Genomic DNA, 16,001 nt, shown 5'->3' with positions numbered 1-16,001 from the left:
ATGTCTTCTCTCCCCTTGCCTTCCCATGTTATTTTTCCTGCCTCCCAGCCCATCCTTAACGAGCGCATCATTTCAGTTTCTTGGCTGCTTTACTCAACACTATTTTTCTGTCTTCAATCTTCAGCATTTCTTAGCAATTCTAATACAGCATTTGAAATATCATTAATGGTGCCATTTTTATTTTTGTGAACATATGCAGAAGGTTTTATGTAGATTTATTTATTTATTTTAAAACTTTTTTTGCAGTTACTGTTTCTGGAGATACTTTGCACATTATTTTCTGGAGATGTATTACATGTTAAATTATTTATTATTTGATTTGATTTATTATTGTCACATGTATTAGTTGTCATGATATTCAAACACACACATCATGATGGACACACTAACAGGCAAATCAGAGTACACAACACCACAACCAATCACAGACAAGAACACCAACCACATAAAAAGCACGAGCACGACACCTGGAGGTCAGTAGGTCTGGGGAGAAGGAAGCATGAAAGAGCTGTTGAAACACCACAAGCAGGGAGCCCCCCACGTGCAGAGTGCAAAGACCAAGTTGTAAATAGCAAGTTTAAATAAACAAGTGTTGTACCATATGCAACTGTGTTGGCTCTTCTGTGTGTTAGAACACCCAACACCACATGGTACAGGAGTGGATCGATACCTGCCTACCAACCTGCCATTCTGGACATGGACCACACCGGCAAACCGCAGCCGATGCAAGTCACGGGGAACCTAGGCACCAACTGGAAGCTCTACAGGCAGCGATTTGACCTGTACATCCGTGCCACCGAAAAACAGAATGTCTCGGATGATTCGAAGATTGCAATGCTCCTCTTCTACGCAGGCCCCCACCCAAATGATGTCTTTAATTCACTGGTGTTCGAGGAAGGCGAAAACCAGGCCAAATATGACACGGTCATCCTCAAAATGGACCAGCACTTTCAAACTGAAGTAAACGAAACTTTCGAAAGATACATCTTTCAGCAACGCCTGCAAGGTAAGGAGGAGCTTTTTCAACCCTTTTTGACGCACCTCCGGATTCTAGCGCAGTCCTGCGGTTACGGCACCACCACAGAGTCCATGATCAGGGACCAGATTGTTTTTGGCGTTGCCTCCAGTGGCCTACGCCAGCAGCTTCTTAAAATAAAGAGCCTCACCTTAGCGTCTGCTGTGGAAGCCTGTGTCCTCCATGAAAATGCGACCTGCCGTTTTGCCCGATTTCAGGCGTCCGAGTTGGCACGGAGGGGGTCCCCAGCCGTCGAATCGGCAAGCCAGGCCGCCCACGACGTTGAACGCATCCAGGCCGTCGATTTCTTCCCGCCCCACGGCCCGGACGACAGCGGCCGCTTCCCGCGCTTTTCGCGGTCTCCCGCGCAGGTGCGCGCCAAGAATAACGGCCACAACGAGGGACGCACTGCGCAGGCGCGCCCACCGCAAGATCGCACTGCGCATGCGCAGTGGCGCAACGAACGCCGTGACGTCATGACGTGCAGCAAGTGTGGAGGTCTACACTTAAAAGGGCAATGTCCTGCAAAATACCAACAGTGCAACAGATGTGCCATGATAGGCCACTACGCAGCCCGCTGTCGTGCGGCTCAACCCATGGATCCGGCGCATCCTCGACAACCTCGCACACGAGTCAGGACCGTCCAGCCCACGCATCAAGACTTCCAGTTAAGTGATGCAGATGACCAGGATGACTTCAGAGTTGCCGTCATTGATGTCAATAAGGTCAATGCCATCAATCCAGACGATGAGTGGTGTGCCACCCTGACGGTCAACCGATCGCGCGTCGCCTTCCGTCTGGACACCGGCGCATCCGCCAACCTGATTGCTTACTCTGCAGTCCAGGCCATGAAGGTCAAACCACTCATCACACCATCCCGGCTTAAGATGGTTGACTATAACGGGAACGTTATCCCGTCCGTAGGATCTTGCCAGCTACAGGTGACTCACAAGAGGTACACGGCCACACTCCCCTTCGAAGTTGTGGGCTCATCAAAGGACTCGTTACTGGGCGCACAAGCGTGTAAGGTCCTTCACCTGGTACAGCGCATCATGTCTCTCTCTCCAGATGAGATATCCGACTTCCCGGATGCTGAGTTCCACGCGAATCTCCATTCCCTCCTCGCTCACAACCAGGAGGTTTTTGAAGGCATGGGGACATTGCCACACACGTACAAGATTCGACTCAGACCGGACGCCATCCCTGTCGTTCACGCACCTCGCAGGGTTCCTGCGCCTCTCAAAGACCGCCTCAAGGCACAACTGCAGATTCTTCAGGACCAAGGGGTCCTATCCAAGGTCACGGAGCCCACGCCATGGGTCAGCTCCATGGTCTGTGTAAAGAAGCCCTCTGGCGAGCTCCGTATATGTATAGATCCAAAAGATCTGAACAACAACATCATGCGGGAACACTATCCCATCCCAAAACGAGAAGACCTCACCAGCGAGATGGCGCGAGCCAACATATTCACTAAATTGGATGCGTCCAAAGGATTCTGGCAGATCCAACTGGACCCGGCCAGCCGAAGACTATGCACATTCAACACCCCTTTTGGCAGATTCTGCTACAACCGGATGCCATTCGGCATCATTTCGGCATCTGAAGTATTCCACCGCATTATGGAGCAGATGATGGAAGGCATCGAAGGGGTACGTGTATATGTGGACGATATCATCATTTGGTCCACCACTCCGCAGGAACACATGCATCGTCTTCGACGTGTCTTCACCCGCATACGGCAAAATGGCCTGCGTCTCAACCGTGCGAAGTGTGCTTTCGGCCAGACGGAGCTGAAATTCCTCGGGGACCACATCTCAAGGTCCGGGGTCCGTCCCGATGCAGACAAGGTTAGCGCCATCACAGCCATGCCACGACCGGCTGACAAGAAGGCTGTCTTAAGATTCCTGGGCATGGTCAACTTCCTTGGGAAGTTCATTCCCAACCTGGCTTCTCATACAACAAACATGCGCCATCTCGTAAAAAAATCGACGGAATTCAACTGGCACCAGTCGCATCAGCAGGAATGGGAGGAGCTCAAGCACAAACTGGTCACGGCACCAGTGCTGGCCTTCTTTGACGCGACTCGCCCTACAAAGATCTCAACAGACGCCAGCCAATCTGGTATTGGAGCGGTACTCCTGCAAAAAGACAGCACGTCATCATGGGCCCCGGTTGCGTATGCCTCACGAGCCATGACCCCTACCGAACAGCGCTATGCGCAAATCGAAAAAGAATGCCTGGGCTTGTTAACTGGACTGGACAAGTTCCACGACTATGTGTATGGCCTGCCACGATTCACGGTCGAAACTGACCACCGCCCCCTGGTCAACATCATTAACAAAGACCTGAACGACATGACTCCTCGCCTCCAGCGCATCTTACTCAAACTCAGGAGGTACGATTTTGAACTGATCTACACTCCGGGGAAGGAACTCATAGTGGCGGACACTCTTTCCCGAGCAGTGAGCACACCACCAGATGCGGAGGGGTTCGTGCGTCAAATTGAGGCACACGTGACTCTGACAGCAGCAAATATGCCAGCTGATGATCCTTGTCTGGCCCACATACGCGCAGAGACGGCGACTGACCCTCTGCTGCAGCGAGTGATGCGCCACATGACGGAAGGGTGGCTAAAAGGGCAGTGCCCCCAGTTTTACAATGTGCGAGATGATCTCACCAATATAGACGGGGTCCTTATGAAATCGCATAGGATCGTCATTCCACACAGTGTGCGCCAGATGATTCTTCGTCAACTACACGAAGGCCACTTGGGTGTCGAAAAATGCAGACGAAGGGCCCGGGCGGCGGTATATTGGCCGGGTATTAATGAAGACATAGCCAACATGGTGCTCAACTGCACAACCTGTCAGAGGTTTCAGCCGGCGCAACCTCCGGAAACACTTCTACCACACGAGATGGTGACGTCCCCCTGGGCGAAGGTGGGTGTTGACCTATTTCACGCGCTCGGCAGAGATTACATTGTTATTATAGACTACTTCTCAAACTACCCGGAAGTCATGCCTCTCCATGATCTGACGTCGTCCGCAGTCATTGGGGCCTGCAAGGAAACGTTTGCTCGCCATGGCATTCCAAGGACTGTCATGTCAGACAATGGACCTTGTTTTGCCAGCCGTGAATGGTCGTCCTTTGCCGCAGCATATGGTTTCACTCATGTGACATCCAGCCCTCTGCATCCACAATCGAACGGGAAGGCTGAAAAGGGTGTCCACATCGCAAAGCGGCTCCTGTGCAAGGCGGCTGATGCCGGATCGGACTTTAACCTTGCCTTGCTGGCCTATCGATCGGCCCCGTTATCCACGGGCCTCTCGCCAGCGCAGCTACTAATGGGTCGCTCCCTCAGGACGACGGTACCTTCCGTCCTGGCACCGACAACAGACCATGAGGCGGTTCTTCGGGACATGCAACTGCAGCGTGATCGCCAGAAAGGTCGGTACGACACACGAGCGACGGACCTGCCCCCCCTGTCCTCCGGAGACAAAGTACGCGTCCATCAACCGTATGGTGGCTGGTCAGCACCGGCCGAAGTCCTCCGACAAGTGGCTCCCCGCTCGTTCCTGGTTCGCATGCCGGATGGTTCCGTGCGTCGCCGCAATCGGCGCGCCCTTCGCCGACTTCCACGTTCACAGCCACACAACACGCCAGATCCTCAACAGGCTTCCGAGGATGACTTTGTGGAGCTGCCGCACATCACGCCCTTTCCATCGCCACCCATGGCCATGCCTGCACAGCAGCCGGTGGTTCTTGATCCACCCTTAAGGCGGTCAACCCGAATTCGTCGCAAACCCATTAGAATGGACTTATAATACAGTTCATATGTTTAATAAGTTGGACAATTTTACATGATAACCTGTTGTTGTTTATCGTTCCAGATGTCGTCTGACTGGACAACTGTTCAAAATTTTTTTTTTCTTCTTCTCTCGTTCGCATTTCTGTTATGTTATGGTACAACTGGATTCATGTGACGCACTCGACATCGCCCCATGTACATAGTTCCGTCATAGACACATGCTGCACACGACACACACACACTCTTAGATGCACTCACGTCACGATCATATTTATTACCACGTAGGCACATATCTTTGTAAAAAGGGGGGATGTCATGATATTCAAACACACACATCATGATGGACACACTAACAGGCAAATCAGAGTACACAACACCACAACCAATCACAGACAAGAACACCAACCACATAAAAAGCACGAGCACGACACCTGGAGGTCAGTAGGTCTGGGGAGAAGGAAGCATGAAAGAGCTGTTGAAACACCACAAGCAGGGAGCCCCCCACGTGCAGAGTGCAAAGACCAAGTTGTAAATAGCAAGTTTAAATAAACAAGTGTTGTACCATATGCAACTGTGTTGGCTCTTCTGTGTGTTAGAACACCCAACACCACATTAGTATACAGTGAAAAGTATTGTTTCTTGCATGCTGTACAAACAATTCATACCGTACATAGGGAAGGAAAGAGAGACTGCAGAATATAATGTTAAAAAGAGTTAGAATGAAGTTTCAGAAGCATAGAACGAGAGTAAAAGATAGAATTAGAGAGTATGCTGGGCACAGCTTGCATGAAGTCGCCTCGCTCCGGCGCCATCTTGGATATTTTATTGGTCCAGTCACTTTATCCTGCATTAGTTTCCACTAAATAGATTACATTAAAGCAGCTGTGCAATGATTAGAAGCAGACAACTGGAAAAAGAGCAATGATTAACTTTGAGAGTTTTACCATGTCAATAATGTTTAAATATTATTTTATCTTTCTATTGTATTACAGATATTGCAAATAAAGTCCTACTGGCTCTATTCACATGTGAGATGTTAGTAAAAATGTACAGCCTGGGCCTGCAAGCATACTTTGTTTCCCTCTTTAATCGCTTTGATTGCTTTGTGGTGTGTGGAGGAATCATTGAAACCATCCTGGTTGAGTTCGAAATTATGTCTCCTTTGGGAATCTCGGTATTTAGATGTGTTCGGCTTCTAAGAATATTCAAAGTGACAAGGTAAGCTTTACAATATATACCTTATTTTACTTAATTATTAAACTTCATGCTCTATTCTACAGTGCTGTGAGGGAGGGAGTTCCAGGATTTTCACAGCACCAGTGAAGGAACGGCAATATATTTCCAAGCCAGGATGGTGAGCGACTTGGAGGAGGACCTCCAGGTGCTGGTGTTCCCAAGTATCTGCTGCTCTTGTCCTTGATGGTAGTGGTCATGGATTTCCAAGGTGCTGCCTAAGGTTCCTGCAGTGCGTGTTGTAGATGGTACACATGGCTATCCATGTTAGTTAGTGGTGGATGGATTGAATGTTTGTGGAAGGGGTAGCAACCAAGTGGGCTGCTTTGTCCTGTAATGGTAATCCCAGGACATTGATAGTAGGGGATTCAATGATGGTAATTCCATTGAATGTCAAGGGGTGATGGTTGGATCCACTCTTGTTGGAGATGGTCATTGCCTGGCAGTTGTGTGACATGAATATTATTTGCCACTTGTCAGCCCAAGCCTGGATATTGTCCGGGTCTTGCTGCATTTGGACCTTAACTGCTTTAGTATCTGTGGAGTCGCAAATGGTGCTGAACATTGTGAAGTCATCTACAAATATCCCCACTTCTGACCTTATGATGGAAAGAAGGTCGTTGATGAAGTAACTGAAGATGGTTGGGCCTAGGACACTATCCTTTTTAAAAAAATGTTTTTATTAAGGCATTTGTATATATATACATCAAATGCAACCACAACCAAAAAGAGAGCAAACAGGAATTCACATAGCAAATAAATATCTAACACTCCACCGTCCACCCTCCCTGCTGCTACCTAGAACACTATCCCGAGGAATGTCCTGGAGCTGAGATGATTGACCTCCAACAGCTACAATCATCTTTCTTTGTTCAAGTATGACTCCAACCAGTGTAGAGTTCTCCTCCCCAATTCTCATTGACTCTAGTTTTGCTAGGGCTCCTTGATGCCACACTTGGTTAAATGCTTGATGTCAAGGGCACTTACTCTCACCTCATCTCTGGCATTCAGCTCTTTTGTCCAGGTCTGAACCAAGGCTGCAATGAGGTCAGGAGCTGAGTGACCTGGGTGAAACCCAAACTGAGCACTGCGAACAGGTTATTGCTAAGTAAGTGCCGCATGGTAACATTGTTGATGACCCCATCCATCACTTTGCTTATGATTGCGAGTAGACTGATGTGGTGGTAATTGGCCAGGTTGGATTTGTCCTGTTTCTTGTATACAGGACTACCTGTGCAATTTTCCACATTGCCAGGTGGATGCCAAGGTTATTGCTTGCTGAAACTGCTTGGCTAGAGGCGCGGCAAGTTCTGGAGTAACAGTCTTCAGGACTATTGTCGGAAAAATGTCAGGGCCCAGAGCATTTTAAGTATCCAGTGCCTTTAGCCATTTCTTGATATCATGTGAAATGAATCAAAATTGGTTGAAGAATGATATCTGTGATGCTGGGACCTCCAGAGGAGGCCAAGATGGATCATCCACTCAGCACTTTAGTTGAAAATTATTCCAAATGTGCCAGTATTATTTATCTGTCTCTCTTAACGTTGTTCCAATTGCAACACAAATTTTGAATTTCAATTTCCAAGGTTTTTGTGTGGTTCAAAACACATCCTTTGAGCTGGCAGTCTGCCAATTGGCTAGTTTTGTTTAAAAAAGGATCTCGGATCTTACTAGGATAATAGCATATTAATTCTTAATAATTAAAAACAAAGTAGTAAAAATACTCAGCAGTTCTGGCAGCATCAGTGGAGAGAGAAATAGAGTTAAAATTTCGAGTTGACTATGACTTCTTCACAACTGAAAGAACGTAGAAATGTGGGCCGGGATTCGCCCTTCTGGGGACTAAGTCCCCACGCCGGTGGGAGAACCGGCGCCAACCACTCTGGTGTCAACACACTTTCGGGGGCTAGGTGAACGCCGGAGGGATTGGCGCCGCTCCAGCCGGCACTGAAGGGCCGGCCAGAGTTTGCGCATGCGTGAAAGGGCCGGCGTGATCTTGCGCATGCATGGAACCACCGGAATGGTTTCGCTCATGCGCAGACCGCACGCCGTATTTTTGGCACGGAAGAAAGGAGTGCCCCACGGAACAGACCCGCCCGCAGATCCGTGGGTCCCGATCGTGGGCCAGGCCACCTTGCGCCCCCCCACCACCCCCCACCGAGGACCGCCCCCGCCGACATACCTGCCAGGTCCCGCTGGTACGTGAGTTGAGTGATTCACGCCAGCGGGACTGGCCAAAAACAGACGGCCGCTCGGCCCATCGGGGCCTGGAGAATTTCCGGGAGCGCCGGAGAATACGGCAGTCGGTGTCGGGGCGGCGGGTTGGGACTCGCGCTGCCCCCGGCGATTCTCCGACTCAGCGGGGGTTGGAGAATCCGGCCCGCGATGTTTTCAAAACAAGGGAAAGGAAGAATAAACGGGATGGTCTAGGATAGGGTAGAGGGTAGGAGAGATTAAAAGAAAAAAATGTCATGGTACAAAAGGCAAATTGAAAGGTAATGATTGTAGTAAAGAGTAGCATTTATTTAAATTGATACTCAACTGCAACTGGCAGATAAACCCTTAAGTATCAGGGGCGTCATTCTCCGCCGGCGGGAGTCTCCGTTCTGCCGGCGCTCGGGGGTTTCCCGACGGCGTGGGGGTGCCCCACAATGGGAAACCCCATTGACCGGCCGGTGTTACGGAGACTCCCGCCGGCCGGTCGGCGCAGAAATGTGGCGGGGCGGGTAGGAGAATTTTGCCCCAGAGGTTAAAAATATTCAGCTTTCTATGAAATATATAGGGTGCAATTCTCCCATTGGGAGACTAAGTCCCGATGCCGGAGTGAAAACCGGAGTGTTTCACTCCGGCGTCGGAGGTCGTTCCCAATCCCCTATTCTCCCGCCCCCCCGGGTGGCTAGGAGCGGTGCCGCATCATTTACGCGCGCCGGGCCTTGGCGCCGTGCAAAAGTGGCGCCGCATAAATGACGCGACCGGCGCCGCATAAATGACGTCACCCCCGCATGCGCGGTTGCCGTCCTCCCCGCGGCCGCCCCGCAAGAAGGTGGCGGCGGAGGAAAGAAGGTCCTCCTTCAGAGAGGCCGGCCCGCCGATCAGTGGGCACCGATCGCGGGCCAGTCCCCTTTTGAGCCCCCCCCCGGTGCAGGAATCCCCCTCGCCCCCCCACAGGCCGCCCCCGCCAGAGTTCCCGCGCTGTTCCGGCCGGCAGCGACCAGGTGTGGATGGCGCCGGTGGGAACCTGTCGTGTTGGGCAGGCCGCTCGGCCCATCCGTGCCGGAGAATCGCCGCTCGCCCATTACCAACGGCAAGCGGCGATTCTCCCAGCTGCCAGCCGTGATTCGCGCCGGTTTTGGGGGGGGTGGGAGAATCGCGTGTGGGAGTCGGGACGACGTGGCGGGACTCGCGCAGCGCCCGGGTGATTCTCCCACCCGACGTGGGAGGGGAGAATTCCGCCCATAAAATTTTGTGGCATCTAGTAATATATAGTTACTTGCTGTTTTTTTCCTGAATAGTTTATCTTTTACTCCAGTGGCACATCCCACTATAGTTGGAATGTATGTGGGGGTAAGTGGGAGTGGGGGTAAAAATAAGAGTGTATGGCTTTTCATACAACAATAAGCCTGTGGTAATGGAAGAGTATCAATATCTGTTTTGAAGGAGCTTGTGATTAGAATTGCCTTCTCTTTCCAGAAAGATGTCACAGTGAATTTTGAGATTATTAGGAGAATAGAAAAACTGCAGAAAAAACAATCCAGTGTGCTTCCTTTCCTATCTCTGAATCAGAATATGTGACTTAACTATCTATATATATGTAGTATTTTAGATGCAATTTTTCCCCCATTATCTGCAAATGGAATAAATCAGAACTTTGCAGTTGTATATCGTACTGCATTCACCTGTTTTATGAATAGATTAATAACATATTTTGAAGTTGCATACCTTACAGTAATAAGATTATTTTAAAACCATTCTTCTAATCATGGAATTGTGTTTTGTTAGGCACTGGCAATCACTGAGTAACCTGGTGGCCTCATTGCTGAACTCAATGCGATCCATTGCTTCCCTGCTGCTTCTGCTTTTCTTATTTATTATTATCTTTTCGCTGCTGGGAATGCAGCTTTTTGGTGGCAAATTTAACTTTGATGAAACACAAACAAAACGGAGTACCTTTGATAATTTTCCGCAAGCTCTTCTCACTGTATTCCAGGTAATTATACTTGATTAACCAACAATGAAGTAAGTTCCTTTGTGCGCTACGTGCATCAAAACCATATATATTCCTTCTTCATAAATAGGTCTACAGTTTAATTGTATGTAGCATACAAGGAAAGTATTTTCCTGGTATTTTCACATGAGTATCACAGAAAACCAATTAGGAAAATCTATTCAGTTGTGAAATGAGATTTTCATATAGGCAGGGGTGGGAAAAACTAATACAAATTTGAAATTACTTTGAAGAAGAATTAGTAGGTCATTATAGGGAGATTGCTAAAGCCTACCTCAGCAGGTGGGAGTTTCACTCATAAATACCATAGATCAATGATAGTTCTACAGTGTTGCAGCCTCGACTCTCAGAACTGTGCACCTGGTGATGCAGGATTACCATTTCACTGTCACATTTCAGAAAATTATTTTTGAGGCAGTTTGGATTTTTTGGTATAATGGCAGTGTATAGTAACAAAATAAAACAAAAAATAGTGTAAATACAAACCATGTGGGAGTAAGATTTCAGATTTATGTTTGATAATCCCTGGACTCAGTTGTGTACACTGGAAAGTCCATTAACACATTTCCATTATACTTGCTATGTATGAGAAATCATCAAAAACGATTGGCTGCTTCATTTTTGGACAGTTCCCAAAGGTAGTAGTGGGATTTCTGTATTTCCAGTTATAGTCCCTGGTGACAGTTCATGCAGTATAATATGTTAAGCACAGGGCCTAGCTAAGTGGCACAATTGATTTTTCATGGCAGAATTGATTGATCATTTAGTTATTAATTTTCCCTTTCACCATGTAGAAAATATGTACAAAATGCTACTTCAAAATATAAAGAAAATAAAAAGACGGGGTTACATAGTACACACAGATGTAACAGGTCTGAAGTGGTCTGATACCAAATCTGCCCTTTTTGTTCTAATGTATTTTCACTGTTAGGTGGAATGCCTGGTTTCAAGTCAGTGCCTCCCCAACATTAAGTACTGCGATCGGGAAGTCAGCGGACCGAGGGTTCAAAACTGTATCTCATTAGTCTGTGGCACCACCATAAATTGGTGCTCAATCTGATGTTCATCATGCACTCCCACCGCCTGATTCAGTTAAAAATGAAACAAGAGTAGCTTTCTGTTATGTATCATTAATTTGTTTTTAATTTTTGATATTAACTTGTTATCAATGAACTATTATAATACATTAACAGTTAGGAATATTTAGTACTAATTTTGTCAATATTCAGTTAACAAAATGTTTATGGATGTATTCAAATAGATTTTAACTGGTGAAGATTGGAATATGGTGATGTACGATGGAATTATGGCGTATGGTGGACCATCCTCCTCAGGGATGATAGTTTGTATATATTTCATCATTCTGTTCATATGTGGTAACTGTATCCTTCTCAAACAGTACAACAGATAAGACTAGTTTTTTGATAGCTACTGTCAACCCATTTAATTTTTGCTATCTCCCCTCTGTCCAACATCTGCTTCAAACTTGCGATGTCTATCCTTAGCCTTTTCTCATTGACACAGTTTTGCAGAGTGCACATTTCCCCACAGGGATTTATTGTCAATGTGACACTCAATGGGTATGTTACCCAAATCCCCTAATCCCAAAATGTCTGTCAATATTTGAGATATATAAATGGCCATATCCACCGCCTGTACAAGGCTTAACGTCTCAGCAGCCAAAGTGCTTTTGACCACTTTTCTTATTTTCTTTATTTCCCACACAAGAGGGCAACATTTACCATTGTTCCCCATAAGGAAAATTATAAAACTTCCTGCACTTGAAACCCCTCACATAAATTTGCATAGGACACATCACTATACACTATGAGTTTCAAGTGCCTACGATCACCTAAAACCGGGAACCTCAAAACACAATCCTGCATCTTTAGTTTGACCAATGCTTTATTTGCCCTCATTATGTCTTCCACTTTAGGATCATTCATTTTTGTACTCAACTCTAAGACATCAAAACTAACGTCCGGTCTAGTCTGTCTACTGAATCAATTCAGTTGCCCAATTAAACTTTGCAGTTGCTCTTTTTCCATCTTTGAAACCACTGCGTCTTTTTGTGAAACCTGACTACAACTAACTGCTATTGGGCTGATGATCTCCAAATAAGATTGTAGACGTAAGGTTGCCCCTAACTTAGTCTGTCCGATTTCCAGTCCAATGTATTTAAATGCACTGGAAGCCTGACTTCCAACCCTGGATTCTTTCCTCAACCCAGAGATTACAATAGCTTCGAAATCACTGGACAACCCACAAAAAATCATCGACATGCATCATAAAGATGCCAGAAAGATTTCCCTTATGGTGCCAGTAAAACATTGCCGGATCTGCTTTCAACTGGCAAGAGCCTAACTTTAACAAAACTGACCTTACCGAAAAATACCAGACCCTGGACGCATCATTTAATCCATATACACATTTGTTCAACTTCCAGAGTATCCCCTCTGTGTTAGCTGCCTCTTTTGGAGGAAGGAGAAAAATGTCTCTCTGAAGCTGCTGCCCCTGCAAAATGGCAGCTTTTACTGCTACTACTTGATCTTTCCCTTCTCCTGTGGGATGTCCTTTCAATAGTTCTCGACCTTTTCCTGCGAACCTGTTCACTATCCGATGTACTATCTGAACTGGCACTGTGTTTCTGTGCCCCCATTTTTGAACTTTGTGTTCCCAATCCATTGTCTTGACACCCTCCCCTGAATGCTGTACATTCAAACCAATGTTTATACTTTTCAGTGGCCTTCTTTGCTCTACTAACAACAGTTGCATCCTTCCATTGACTAGACCCTTCAGGCAAGTATGTCACTTTTGACCCAACTTTTCGCAGTTGTCCTTTCGGAAAAATGGTGGGTCTAATTCATCAGAAGTATTGTGTTCCTCTACAGAAACCCTGTCTATATCAGTTAACTGGTTCTCATAGTTCCGTAACACGTGCGTACCAGATGACCCTGGTTCCTCATCATGTCTGTCTGCTCTGTCTAAACTTGAAAATTTGTAATCTGAATCCATTATCCTTGATGAATGTACCCTAACAGTCTGATTGCCATGTTGCAAAATAATTGTTTTGCCATCTATGCCTATGATCTTCCCTGGGCCTTTCCATTCATTACAATTGTCTCTCTTATAGTATACTATGTCTCCTTGCTGAAAAACAGTATTTGATGGCCATACATTCTGCCTTAAAGCTCTGCAAATTCTTTCAGAGACTTCTGCCTCCAAAAAAACATTTCTACTGCTATGTAATGCATTTAAATGCTCAGCAAAGGCTGATCATCCAAAATGTATGGAATTTTAGGATTTCTACCAAACACTAATTGATAGGGACTATAGCCCCCAACCATCTGCAACAAATTCTTCGCATGTACCGCCCATGCTAAGGCTGAATTTAACTTGCAATTTGGCCTATCTGCCAAACTTTTCCGGAGCATGTCATCTATTCCTGCATGGTTTCTTTCACACACGCCATTACTAAATGGGCTTTCCGCAGCCACATTCATCACTGTGATATTTATGTTTTCACACATATCCCTAAACTCATCATTAGTAAATTCTCCCCCGTTGTCTGTAAGGAATTTTGTTAGCTTTATCCCAGATCTTAAGGTCCATGGCCACAATGTTGTTAAAATCCCTGGCCACAAGTAGGGTTACTATCGGTCGTGATGGTGTCCTTCTGTACTACTAATCTCACAGCGTTCACTAACCTGTTCTATCAGCTTTGTATAGTCTTCATCCCTTACCCCTACACCGTTTAAGAAATTTTTCAGCCTCCGAGGAGACGGATCCGCAAATTGCCTATGCAGTTTTAATACAACACGCTCTTTATCACCTAAGTTCCATTTCCAGCTGCCAATTACACATCCTTAACAACTGCACCTGAAATATTATTTGTCAGTAATGGAATACAATAGTGTCCCGACTGTGTAAATTGTAAGTCCACCGTCTTTCCAAAAACTGTTGCCTTATCCTGTTCCATATCCAGTTTCATGTGTGCTTTCTTCATCGACGGTCTGCTCAGAAGCAAAGGTATCTCACTTGATACAACATCCGTGCTAATGAAATGATTCATTCTGGCAATATTGCAAGGGATCACCACTCTTTTCAGCGACTTCAGAGTATTATCATCCCCAAACCTGAAACTTGTGGAATTTTCAAATTCCTTCACCTTGTTACGATTTTCAGCATTCAAGGACTCCAGGTACCATTTTAACCAGTCAATTCCACACAGTAGATGTGCAGCCACTGTCCAATACAACACAATTGGAGGATTCTGCGACCAACACCCTCATTACCAGAGTAATCTACTTGTTAAGAGGACAATGCCTTCTTTCTTGTCACTATCTTTTTCCTCTTCCGACTCTTCCATGTTTTGTATAGTTTCAAACACTATTATAACGTGCTGGACAGTTAAAAGTATGATGGTATTGAGAGTCGCACCGAAAACATCGATTTATCGTACCCCGTCATTTCTGGGGTTCATTTTCCTATTTCCATTCTCCATGTCCCTCCTTCTATTATAAGTTTTAAATGAGTTTCTGTCCTCATAATTTCCAGGTCCCAATCTCCTTCCATATTCTCGTAACCTGTTCGTAGCCGTACAATCTCGCCATCCTGTCAGTAGTGTATCTTCCATAGTCTGCTTTATCGCTGACTGACCTATTTGTGACATGAGAGCCATAGTAATTGAATGTTTCCCCAGGAACTTCTTTAAGGCCTCTATCATCTGATCAAATAAGGTATCCTTATCCTGTTGCTTGTTTTAGCCTTAGTTTAATTACTCTTGTTCTATCACCTTTGCTCTTGAGTCGCCAGGTATCTTTCTGATACCGCCACGTGGTTCAAGTCCGAGTAATGATCAATAATCCAACACACCGCTTAGTAAGAGTTAAATCAACGCACATTTAGTATATACAGCAATCAATACTTATACATTAATTCTACTTCAAAGCTACTTCCTACAACTAACAGGCCAACACTTAACTTTGGAAATGGCCCACCAGGTCAGGGAAATGAATGGCCTTTCGTATGGGTTCTGAGCCTGTGGGATTCAAAGCGGGTACAGGTCGATAGTCAGGAGTGCCTATCTCGTAGCGAGCGTTGGAGTAAGACTTACGGTTCTCGTGGCTGTTGTAGAAGGTCAGCAGAAGGGTCTCGAAGGGTGTGGAGAGGAGAAGAAGGGTGAAGAAGGGTCAATTTGAACTTGGACTCTATTCTTATAGTCCCCAGGGGCTTCCCACCTTTCGGGGCGGACCCTGTACCTGGTTCCAAGTGATTGGACTTCGTCCCAATCACTTGGTTCGATATTCTCCAATGCTGGAGCGATTCCTTGATCGATGGGCGGTTTTGGGGTGGTCGTTCACTTCTCATTTGTGTAAGCTCCTGCTGGCGCCGAAAAGTCTGGGTTGGCATTGTGTGTCTAATTTGTTGCACATTGTTCCCGGGCATTGCTAATTTGTATTCAGATGGCGGGTGTGTTGTTATGTTGATGGCTGCAGATATCGATTCTGTCTGGCTTCCCCAGAGGCGAATACACTGTTTTACCTGCAGCTGTCTGTTTGAGTCCTGTTGGCTGATTTTCCCATCAGCCTCTTCTGTTTGCCATTTTAAATCGAGGTTTGGCCATTCTAATCGGGAGTTAGCCATTTTAACCGGCTACAATCCGCAAACTTAACTGCTGTCAAAACCAGGAGCCTATCCATATTCCCGTACCGGCCTCC

General features: G+C 46.4%; 1 protein-coding gene across 1 annotated transcript in view; it reads left to right on the top strand.

The window, feature by feature from the left end:
* The window catches only part of cacna1db (calcium channel, voltage-dependent, L type, alpha 1D subunit, b), a 1,216,201-nt gene that overhangs the window by 801,333 nt on the left and 398,867 nt on the right, over positions 1-16,001 (top strand). Inside the window, exons 14-16 of the mRNA XM_072472487.1 lie at positions 5,816-6,041; positions 10,056-10,263; positions 11,543-11,663. Of these exons, the coding sequence (XP_072328588.1) occupies positions 5,816-6,041; positions 10,056-10,263; positions 11,543-11,663 (555 nt within the window). The remainder of the gene's footprint in view (positions 1-5,815; positions 6,042-10,055; positions 10,264-11,542; positions 11,664-16,001) is intronic.

The sequence above is a fragment of the Scyliorhinus torazame genome, chromosome 13 (assembly GCF_047496885.1).
Source record: "Scyliorhinus torazame isolate Kashiwa2021f chromosome 13, sScyTor2.1, whole genome shotgun sequence".
Lineage (NCBI taxonomy): Eukaryota > Metazoa > Chordata > Chondrichthyes > Carcharhiniformes > Scyliorhinidae > Scyliorhinus > Scyliorhinus torazame.
Note: the sequence above shows the minus strand (reverse complement) of the source record. Positions and strands in the feature narration are given on the sequence as shown.